The following is a 12,295-nucleotide window of genomic DNA, read 5'->3' as shown; positions in this document are numbered from 1 at the left end:
TGTTGTTGCTGTTGGTGGTCATAATTCATCTTTTAATTAATTTTCCAATTACTTAACATTCATATTTCATACACCAAACTAAAGGGCGGGAATGAGAAGACTCTCCCCATTTTTACCCATTTCTTTTTTCTTAGCTAAAGATGGAAATGAATTTGAAGATGAACTGCAGAAACTTTTTTAAAGTTTTAATTAAAAGCGCATTGCACTTTTATTACCATTAATAATTCGAATGAGAAACTGAAAAACAACAACACAAAATGAGCGTAGAAAAATGTTGAATATTGTGTGTGTGTGTAATTATGAAGGGATGATTGGATGATTTTCATCCACACCCATCGCTTTGGCTACCCGTCTTTATATATAGACTTTTAAAGCAATTTTACGCGCTCCAATGCAACTCAATAAAATAGTACACAAATTTTTATGCAAACTGCAAAAAATATATAAAAAATAAATGCCAATAGCCAACTGAATAGCATCTTAGACGAAGTTTCTATACTCTAACATAAGTATGAGTTTCTATATTTAGTCGGTCTTTAGCACCCTATTATTTAGAGTTTGATTATATGATTGTCTGATTTATATATCTACCCACACAGTTATAATCAAAATAATGCTTAATTTTATCTTAGCATTTTGGAGTATCCAAATTGGCTAAAGAGTATGATGAATTGAAAATGAACGAAAAATTATATAATAAAACAAACGACAAACAATGGATAGAAAAAATATGCAGCGAAATGATTAAAAATAAAAAGCATAAAAATAAATAATCATTTTTTTTTTCTTTACACTTTTTCTGCCGCTATTGTTGTTGCTTTTGTTGTTAGTGGTTGAAAGCAAAGTGAAATCAATTTGTGATTTTTTTTTTTTTTTTTCCCCGTTTCGCCTCTGTTTTGCACAAATATTTCGAGTGCAAAGTGAAATTAATAAAACACTTGTGAGGTTATTGAATGGGAAAAAGTAGAAAAAGCTGGGGGATGCGTTAAACTGGGGTAGTTTTTGGTTTTGTTGTAGATTTATTTCACCATTTCATCAATTTGGAATGGTTAAATGAGCATTTTTCTACCCGATTGGGAGGGGGGGTGAGTTGACTTCACCCAACCACCCACCCCGCCAGCAAGACCATGCAAATGCTAAGTATTTTTTACACTTGAGACAAAATTAAAAAGTCCACCCAAACTGAGACAATTGCTACAAAAGGCATCAGCCCTCGTACCACCTAGAAAAATCTTTTAGCCATCATCTACCCCATTGATGAAGGAAACAAAACAGAACAGAAATGAAAAAAATATATCACCTAAAGCAAATGAAATGGAATGTTTGATTAGAAAAATGTTTTGCATAGCATGAAATTTTATTTTAGCCATTGAATGGGCGTAACGACGGAAGGGGCAGGGGCATAAGCTTAAAAGGGGGTTGTAAAGTAAAGGAAAAAAAAAAACAATGCGTGCTAAAAAGGTTTACAGTTGATTTCAGTGTTTTTGTTTAATTTCGAAGCAAGTTGCTGCTGTGTTCCTCCAAGCAAGACACGACAGACAAACAGAAAACGAGACGAAGAGACAGATAGACAGACAGCTAACCCCCAACCCCAACCCCAATCTCAAACTCAAACTCAAATCCAAGCCGTAAACCTAACCCCCAACCCCTATTTAGTTTTCGTCTTCATACGTACATTTAGGGTTGTATGGCAGAAAGTGAATTGATATGCTTGAGAAACCAAGCAAAAGTAACAAATTGATGGGAATGCATTTTCGTATTTCAGACAAAAAGCAATGTTGGCGGGGAGTAAAGAGTGAGAAGGGGGAGAAGAGTTTGAACAAACTGCACTGCACTGATTTCAACCATGCAAGGGTTGTAATGAAAGAGAAAGAGCTCGAGAGGGAGAGACAACAACGGCTAACAGGAGGCATACCAGCAACAGGGTTGAGCCTTAGGCCAAGTTTTTTTCAACTACTGTTGTTCTTTTTTTTTTTTTTTTTGGTTGCCCTCACCAGTATCTTTCCCTTCGGTTTGCGTTTTGTGCAAATCCAAAATGCTAAATGCTCATTTTGTGGCTTAAAAGCCAAAGCCCTCGGGTATGGCCAAACGTGATAGGGTGTTAAAGACTTCCGCTTAAGGGAAATTCATTTGGCATAGTTATCTAAAAATTATGTCAATTGGAATGGATTAGTGGAAACATTTTAACAAAGATCAAATATTGCAATGTCGAAAACCGAAGTAAGTTTTCGGGTTGGGAATTTTCAAAAAGACTTTAAGTCGATTTGTTTGTAAACATCCCTTTCAAAGGGAAGTTTACTAAGCCTGATTTATAACCTTTATAGGCACAACCATAAATAGTTTCTGTCCAAGGATATTGATAAAATGATTTCCAAAAAAAAAACGTCAACAATTTATATATTTTCCAATAACAATTTATGATGCTTTATAACAAATTGTTAAACAACAAGTCAAACCTTTATCACTTTATATTTAAGCTTAAGCTAACTTCCATTTTTCCCTGTCTTTTCAGATGGGGTATTCGACTTAGTCGAAAATGCAGAGCTAGAGACTATAAATGAATAAAAAAGGTCAAACATGCATGTTATATATATCCATTGGATGACTTTACACTGTGCATAAGTTAAATATTTAGATTCCTATTTATATAGAAGTTCGAGTTATTCTGGTTTATTGAAAAAGAACCATTTTTGAAAAGAGTATTCGAACTGCGGTACATATCCCTGCTCTCGCTTTGATTCTGTGATTTTGCTGAGTACTTGACCATAAATATCAGCAGAAACAGCAGAAAACAGCACCAACAGTAGCTGAAGTAGCTAAAGAGCAACAGCAAAAACGTGCAGCTACCCGAAACATATCCAAAAATAAAAGAAAAGAGCTAAATAAAAAGCAGCTCCAATTTCCAACCAAGTTAAACCACAAACAACATAGATACCGAGATACATGGAAAGCAATCAGTGTATTGACCACAACAATTTCTGACATGTTACGCATACAAATTAAGCGACCAGACAAAAATATGTAAAAATGCGTAGGAGTGTGAAGCGTTTTTGGAGCGGACTGTCCGAAGTGCCCCAGAGTCTTCGTCTCGATTTAGGTCTCGTGTAGCCAAAAAAAAAAAAAAGATGGCACGAAAAAAAGAAGCTAAAGAAAGTCAAGCCCAAAGACCAAATCCCGATAAAGCAGAAGCCAAAAGAAGGCAGAAGCAAAGAAAAAATTGTATATATGTTTGTGTCTATATGTGTGTATATAAATCAACCGAAAAAAAAAAAATCAACAGCAAACAGAAGCCACAAAAGCGACGACGACCCCTTTTTCCCCCACTTTTTTCCCGACCAAGATGATGATGATGATGTTGATGACGAGTGGGCAGTAAAGCAGTTAAAGCAAAAAGTACAAAAACCAAAATAAAATGAAGCAAGTAAGTCGACTCGTCGACTTGGGTATACCATACACCTGGTGAAACAAATATTTCAAATTTCGAAGACCAAATGTATGTCTATTAAATTGTTTTTACATATCTTATACTATGTGCTATCTCGCTCACTCTACGAACATACGAGCACTCTAGCGCCGCTACTAGCCAACGTCCAATTCTGGCCTTGTGGACCGCGTAGTAAAATACGTTCATACGCATATTTTACATGTTTCTAGTCCGATTTCAATAAAATTTGGTAGTTTGGTAAAAATAGATAAGATTAATTAGTCTGCCAAATTTAAATGCGATAGTCAAAAAACTAAAGGAGGAAATCGTTTTTTTCTAAATTATGGAGGCGGAAGTGGGCGTGGCAAAATGTGAAAATATCTAAATTCTCTGCGCATACTATGCCAGTATACATACTAAATTTGGTGACTTTAGCTTTGTTAGTTTTTGATAAAATCAGTTTTGTTTAATTTACGGGGGCGGAAGTGGGCGTGGCAAAATGTTTAAATAGCCAATATCTGCGCGTCTATTAAGCTAGTCTACATACTAAATTTGATGTCGGTAGCTATCATAGTTTTTAAGGAAATCACTTTTATGTAAATTCCGGGGGCGGAAGGGGGCGTGGCAAAAGTTTAAACAATTAGTTTCTGCGCGCTAACTAACCGAGCATATAAACCAAATTTGATGTCTCTAGCTATTATACTTTTTAAGAAAAACAGTTTTGTGTGATTCCTGGGGGCGTAAGGGGGCGTGGCAAAAAGTTTGAACAGTTAATTTCTGCGCACTAACTAATCGGGTATACAAACTAAATTTGATGTCTCTAGCTGTCATACTTTTTAAGAAAAACAGTTTTATGTGATTCCTGGGGGCGTAAGGGGGCGTGGCCGAAATTCCAATTAATGCTGAACATGTGCATACTACACGAGTATACATACCAAATTTGGTGGCTCTAGCTCTTATAGTCTCCGAGATCTGCGTGTTCATACAGACGGACGGACGGACGGACGGACGGACGGACGGACGGACGGACGGACGGACGGACGGACGGACAGACGGACATGGCTAGATCGACTCGGCTGTTGATCCTGATCAAGAATATATATACTTTATAGGGTCGGAGAAGCTTCCTTCTGCCTGTTACATACATTTTGGCGACTTTAATATACCATTTCACCCTATGGGTGTATGGTATAAATAGCGAAACAATAACAAACCGATTTGCAAATGCTCTGGCCAAAAAAATCGAGAAATATAATATGAAGTTTATTCTAGAATCTTATGAAAAAACTACGTGGAATGCAATGCTTGTGCTAATCGATGAAATTATAAAGAACTACACAAGTTCCAAACAAAGTATTAGGAAAACACATAAATGTTAAGAAGTTTCTTACCAAAGCTCAACCTGGAAGTCTTTGATATGCTAAGTTATTTATTCTACATTAACCACGCTCTAAAGATAGAAGAAACTACAATCTAGAGATACAAAGACTAATTCACAAAAAATGTTGCATAATGTGAATCATTTATTGATCTGATCAATACAACTTTTACGACAATAAGTTTCTCTAACAATAAGTCAGTTCTTTGTTATAACAATTTCCTCTTGACCAAATCTTGCCTACGTGAGCTAAATGATATAAACAAAGCAAATCTTAACGAATGTGTGACAAAGTGCAACACAAAACTGACAAATAGACAAAATTTTGTGAATTTATATACAAAGATTTGACATTGGGAGAAGAATCTGTCATTAGTTTAATGCAGAGACGAAAAGCCAAAGTTATTTAGAACTAAGCAGAACCAGTTTGACTTGCAGCTTACAAATATGGCTAGTTGAACATGATGATCAAGAATGTATAATATATTTCTATATACCAAGTCATTCATAAGCTCTCGCTTATGGTTATAACGAATGAAGTGTATAACATACAAATACCAGTAGCCGTAGCCGTAACAATTCAATCGAAATGGCGATGGCAAAAATCAGCATAAGGTGCGGTCACAATTAAACCGCGACAAAGGGAAGGGTAAGAGTGATGTGAAGAGTGTAGAGAGAACGCTGCTGCTGTTTGGCTTCGGCCTGGTCAAGAGAAATGCCAACACGTTGCCTTAACTTTTAATGCTTCGTGCATTTGGAATGCAGAAAGAAGTATAAAAAAATGACAAGTGAAAAGTAAGAAAAAATAACTGAACAATAGATAAAAACCAATGGCGAGGTGTGAGCTGAGTCAGAAATTATGATAGAAAATTTATGCGTTTTATGGCAAAATGACACGTTAAACAATACGAGATAGAAAAATGTAATGTTTAAATAACTAAACAGGTGCACAATATCTGTATATGTATATACAGTAGTGAATCATTCCAGTTTATCATTGTCATGTTGAGGCACAAAAACTGGGCGAAAGTTTTAGAAAAATTTTTCATTTTTTTGACAAAGTTGGCAAAATTTTTCTGTAACTAAATCCAATGCCGAGGTCGAGAAATGTTATTGGATTTTTATTAAGCTTTGTGTGTATACAGATACAGGTATATATATTTATTTATATGTGTCTGAATATCTACTCGTATGTATGTATTTAGCAAAGAAGTTTGCCATTTATTTATTGTTGGGGTTTTTGTTATTCTTATTGCAGTTTTGTTTAAACAGCTGCTGCTGCTGCTGCCGACACCCACCTCTAACGGTCTGGCATACACACACAGACACAGAAAATAAAACCCAAAACGTTGTCTTTTGCATGCATAAACATAGATACAAATATGCCACAGACAAAGATACAGATACAAAGTGAAAGAGCGGTTGGGTGGGAGGTTGTGGAGGCAGAGATACATATTTGTAGATATATTTTGCGTTATGGGGTTATAAATTCCATATGCCAAGCCGCCAAAAAACCAAAAAACAAAAATCCCGAGCAAAAAAAGAAAATAAATAAATAAAATGAACTCGAAACGGAAAACTAACGAAATCTCTACTAGCTCCCGCTTTAGCTCCTGTTGCGGTGTGATGCGTAGAAAGGCGGGGAAGGGGTAGATAGAGACTTTAGCTCCAAATGGAGTTTCGAGTGTGTGTGTGTGTGTGAGTGTGCATTATCAGCAGTCGCATGCCAAAAAGTTTCTACACTTTGCCATAAACAAAACAAAATGAGCATTCCGATATAGACCGACCCTAGCATATCCTATCCAAGCAAAGAAACATGAAAAACTTAAACAAATTCATGAAATGAGCAATAATTTATTCAATTTATATTACATACTTAAATGTTGAGGAAAAGTTTTCTCCTTTGATCTTAGAAACAAAGGAAAAGTTTAAGTAGTTTTGTTTCAATTGTTGCTTTGGCAACTCTAATGTACAGTGTTGGTCAACTAGCGTTTTCGGATGTGGTTATAAAACTATGTATATATGTACTAGAATGTATTATATAGGAATAAACACAGTGAATAACTATTCAAGTTGCTTTAAGAGTTGCTAGTTTTACTAATTTACTGATTAGAGAGGTAAAGAAAGTTTACTACATGACTAAAATCTAATATCTAATATCTGGAATCAATTAACAAGAACACAAAGTGCTGCAACTAATTTCTTACATTTGTTTGGGAATATTTAGGATCTCATTAAATTTTACTGGGTGAAAACTTTAATGTTTTACGAAAAACTTTTCTTTGACAAACAACAGACACTGATAAATGTAATCTAACATACAGGTTCTCAATCTTTTATTTTTTGTTCTAATTGTAATCAATTGACAGTCCTTAATGATTTGAATAAAAATAATATTTTATTAGAGCACAACAAATATACCCTAATTTATGTATATGTACCTACATATTTAGTTAAATAACAATGTGACCCCCAAGCTTTGATTTTCAAATGCAAATTGTGCACAATTTTACTCGGTATCCTTCCCTCTCTATATCCGTTTTTGTACCTCAACCCTCGCTTGTCAGGATCTCTGTGTGTGTGTATTGGGGCGTGGCGAGTGTGCTCTTCTGTTATGTTGGATTTGAGTTTCATTTTCGCGGCAATTCGTTTTTCAGTCGCATCTGCAGCTGTTACCCTTCTTCCTATATCCCATCCTATTCCATTTCACGTGCTGTGCTGCGTTATCCTGTTTTTCAGGATTTCGTTACGTTTCTTTCGTTTATTTTTTTTTTGTATTTTTGTTTTTGTACTTTTTTCGGCACACGTTTGTGCTCTGTGAAATTTGCTCGTAAATTTCGAACAAGCAACAAAATATTTGTTTAATTTATTTTAATTTCAAAGTTGCAGCAGTTGCAGTTTTTTAGCTCTACTATGGAGACTCAACGTGCCGCATATAAAACAACAAAAAAGTAACACTCGGAAAGAGATGAGGAAAAGTGAGAAAAACCATGCCACAATCATAATTCAAACGAGCCAAACAAGTGGCAGAGTGGCAGAATGAGGCAGAGTGAAAGGAAATGAAATGAAATGTATTCGAAGAGAAAGAGAGAAAAAGGAAAACTGGGAAAATTCGTCGAACTCAACTGAAACCAGGTAGACGAACGGAATGTGACGGAAAAGACAGAAAAACAAATGTAACAAGACGACGAAGGCAGGGATAAGAATAAACATAAAAACCCAAAAAAAAAAAAGGAATAAGAGAACAGCAACAGCAAAGGAAACATCCAAAAGATGTGACTGAGCTGCGTGTAAGTGTGAGTGAACAAGTCTTAAGTATCCTGCGAGTAATGCTGTTGCACAATTTCCCGGGAAAAAACTCAAAAGGCACTTCACAGGGACCTCCAGACTAACTTAGGACAAGTGGCGGTTCTTCCTTTTTCTCTTACTCTCTCTATCTTTCTCTTTGTATCTCTGTTTCTCTCCCCCATCTTCATTCTTATTTTGCTCGTGGCTTGTTTCCTCTGATATGTTAAAAGGCTTTTTATTATTATTAAGAAATGAAATTGATATTTATAGGCATTTTATTAGAATGATTCGCCTGCTTTGTATTCGTCTCCCTCCTTTTTGTCTCTCTCACCTTTTGAATGCCCTAACTAAAGAGGTCCATTTGTTTTTTCAAACTTTAGGAATGAATACCTTGATAGAATAAAGTGTAGTCAAACTTTTATCCAACCATAAAGAAAACTGGATAAAAATTACCTAACAATCATTTAAATAATCCTAGTTTTTACTATGAAAACCATAATATGTAAGAGCATATTAAATTCGTTGTTATCAAAAGTAAAGGTCTCTTGTTTTAATGTCTTTTTAATTATTTGTCAATTTGAAAATGTTTATTGTTCATATTGTGTTTTGGGCCTCTCCATAATAATAATGCCCTGGAGAGCATCCCAAGAAAGCTCCACAGAGACCTGGCTGAGTTCATTGATTTCTGACTTCTTCGACTTCGACTATGACTTCTGTGTATCTGTATTTGGTATTTGGTTGTGGTGTTGACAGTTAACCAACCCATAGAGAGGAAATGTCAAAAGTTGGTTTTATTGTTAGTTGGTTTTTTCGTTATTGTTGTTGCTCTTGCTTTTTTGGAGGGGTTGTCAGCCTCATAAATGTGCGTGTTTTTCGGCGTATGATGTGTCAGAGGTCCAATTAAAATGTCAAATCAACACAGTTTTGTTTATTAAACCCAACGAAAACTGTCTGAAGGAATCTCTTCCTACTCGTTAGCTAATCACTGACAAATTGAGCTACAAAACTATTAAGTTCCCAAGTGTTCCAAATGTTGTTTCATTGTGTGATTAAATCTCGAATTATTTGGCTATAATTTGATATGTAATATGCACCTTTTCTCACCCACCGACCCAAGCTCGCCTCCCCCCTCGTTCTGGCAACAGTTGGTTGACAAGTATTAAAAAAGCATTTTGCAACTAAAACAAACTAGGAAGATCCAGGAACAGACAAAAAAAAGTAAGGAAACTTTTCGAAGCGTGCCAAACACAGCAAACAAAAGTTTCTGCTTTGCTCCAAAGTCCAGAGAAATCTCTTCTTCTCCGACTCCAACCTGGCTATACCTAAGGTTCCGCCTAACGATAAAAGCTGTCAATTGACTTAATGCTCTGACGTCAAAACGGGTGGCTAACTGTAGGGAGCGCAGGTGCTGAGACTGGCATAAGGGCTGGAGCCAAGAAAAGCTGCAATAAAAATTGATGATAGCCAACTGGAAGGAGGAGAACGTACCAAAAAGAGGTAGAGTGCAGTAGAAGATGTTGGTAAGCAGCTGTCATAAACAAAAAACTTTCAAGATTGCAAAGGCAGTTAAAGTCGAACATCGTCTTTCATTCTCTTGAAATTATTGTTTTGGATATATTCAAGAAATTCAATTATCAACAAGAACAATGTGTCAAGAGTTCCATAACCAATTTAAAATTTTCATTATAAATATTCGTATTTGATCACTAATTACACTTGTTATAAGCAAATTGGGCGAGAAGTAAAAGTCTTTAGCTTATTGTTCTTGCAATTTTAAGATTTAGATAACCAATTGTATGGTAATCTTCCAAACCTAATGAAATGAAATGCAATGGACATGGGTTTCCTAACTACCAAGTTTCTTTTTTCTTTAGTATTTCTTTCATTAGGTCCGTTAACAAAATTTCCTAAACATTCTTCTATATTTTTGTTGAATATTTCCGAAACCCGTTCAAGCAAAGTTTTTTACCTAAATTGCATTTGAGCATTCTTCTGCTTTGTTTTTCAAGAGTATTTCAGCATCTCACCGAACCCCTTACCCCACCCTATGCATGTTTTTTTGCATTTGATGGCAAAAACTTGTAAACTTACCGATCAAAAGTAATTTCCAATAGCTTGACGGCGGCATTGTCAGGGCACTGCGGCTGCTGCTGCTGTCCCTCTGCATACTCCTTCTACTCGTCGTTGTTGTTGTTGTTATTGTTGATGTTTTTGTCGCTGTATTTCTCATCTTGTCGCTGCGTTTATATAGTTTATAACTTTCGTTGTTGTTGTTGTTGCAGTTGTTTTTCAATATTCCGTTCGCTTATTCCTACAGCTGCTGCAGCTGCAAATGACGCGTTGCCTTTTGAGCAAAACTTTAGCTTAATACCGTTTTGCTCTCCTCCTCCCTACTCCAATTATTGTTGTTGTTTGTTTATACTTTTAGCTAGTACTTCCTCTAATGCTCCAACGGTAAATGTTGCCTTTGAAGCTCCCACATCTTGGAGTTTGAGAGTAGGTAAAGAGGAACCGAGAGCAACATTACAATAACAGAAAAAAAAATAATAAATATATAGAATAGATGTGTGTGTAAGGAGGAAACACCGAAAACGCACAACTCAAAATTCAAAATGGCGCGGAGTTATTGGCCCTTTTTCTTCTCTTCTCTTCACTTTTCTCTTGTTTCACTATTTCTTCTCCTTATTATTATGGCCCAGGTTTTTCTGTTTTTGGTCTTAAAGCATTTTCTTCTTTTTCACTGTTATAATCGGACGTTTGCTTTGCTTTGCACAAATCTCACACACACAAACACATGTACAACACACAAGCTGTTGCTGTTGCTGGTGTTGTTGTTGTTGTTGTTGCTGCTGGTGTTTGCTGGAGTTGTTGCAACAACCACATCAGGTAACAAAAGCCAGCATTGCAAGTAGACGGCAAAGACGGCGACGGCGACGACGATGACGACAAACAACGACGCTTGAAAGGTTTCCAAGAAAGAAGAAAAAAAAACCTTTTTTCTTGTTGCTGTTGTTGTTTTTGTTGCTGGTCGTGTGTGTGTTTTGAGTTGAGTTGGTCTTAAATGAAAACCTGTTTAACAGGTAAGAGAGCCGCGTACACGATCAGCGCACTGCGACGCCAACTAATGATGCCTAGCCGGCGTCTGCGTCGACGTTGACAGCGACGATGACGCAGCTGATGCTGGGGCTTGGTTTTACACACACATACACACACAGTGAAGCAAACACACAAATCACTATTTCTCTTTTCGAAATTATTCTTCAAATTTTCGAAATTTAGTATATTTCTGGTAAATTTCTATATAGTTTAATTTCGATTTTCTTCTTTATTTATTTACTTTTATTTATCACAAACAGCGACGAATATTGCATTAAAGACCGCGACGACGACGACGACGTTGACGACGAAGAACAACGGAACAATCAAAACGAACGCTGCGACCACCCGCTAGACGAAATTTTCTAAATTCAACCGACACAGATTCAACGCACGTCTGCTCGTTACGACAACCGAAAAGCGAATAACATGCTGTTAACTAAGTTAACAGAGCAAAACAGAGGAAAAACAGTGGAAATCCAACAACAAAACACCCGCACATATGGCATGTTAACCGTAAACAGTCTGCTAATAACAGAAATTCTCAATACTCTCCAGTGCCGCATCCACTCCATATGTGAATCACATGAGTCTTGACAAATATTCATTCACCTGATACTGTAGACTTCTTGTATTTTTGAAAAATACACTATGTAAAAAGTTTAAATAATTTGATTGTGATTGCATAGATGAAAAAAGAAATAAAAACATAATAGTGCATTTTCAATTGAGAATTGTTTTTTCCCTCGAAAGTGGCTTTTAGCAATAAGTTTGCAACAATACTTTGTTGCATTATATTCCCAACTCCTCTATTTATCTATTCATTGTATGAAGTACAAAGCACAACTCCCCAGTAAAGAGTCATTATTCTGATATAGGTATATCATTAGGTAATGATCTATGTTTTTAATCAATTAATTCCCATCTTCTTTTTCTTAATGGTTGTTGTAAAAACTCTTGTTACTACGATCTTCCCAGTTGGTTATAATAAAGCCAATGCCAAACTAAAGACTTCAACTAAAACCGCCCCTGAGTTTCTTAGAAACTCCAAAAAGAGAGACATAGTCTTAACAGTTGCTTAACAGAGCGAGAGCAAAATGTTGCCAGCA

General features: G+C 36.1%; 1 protein-coding gene across 2 annotated transcripts in view; it reads right to left on the bottom strand.

The window, feature by feature from the left end:
- The window catches only part of ed (echinoid), a 93,163-nt gene extending 81,569 nt beyond the window's left edge, over positions 1-11,594 (bottom strand). For both annotated transcript variants that reach the window (XM_068287570.1, XM_068287578.1), the window contains exon 1: positions 10,182-11,594. In XM_068287570.1, the coding sequence (XP_068143671.1) occupies positions 10,182-10,320 (139 nt within the window). In that variant the 5' untranslated portion in view covers positions 10,321-11,594. The remainder of the gene's footprint in view (positions 1-10,181) is intronic.
- Positions 11,595-12,295: the final 701 nt, after the last annotated feature.

This window comes from Drosophila tropicalis, unplaced genomic scaffold (genome assembly GCF_018151085.1).
Source record: "Drosophila tropicalis isolate 14030-0801.00 unplaced genomic scaffold, ASM1815108v1 contig_1187, whole genome shotgun sequence".
NCBI classification, from domain to species: Eukaryota; Metazoa; Arthropoda; class Insecta; order Diptera; family Drosophilidae; genus Drosophila; species Drosophila tropicalis.
The sequence above is the reverse complement of the archived record's forward strand: the minus strand, read 5'-3'. Positions and strand labels throughout refer to the sequence as shown.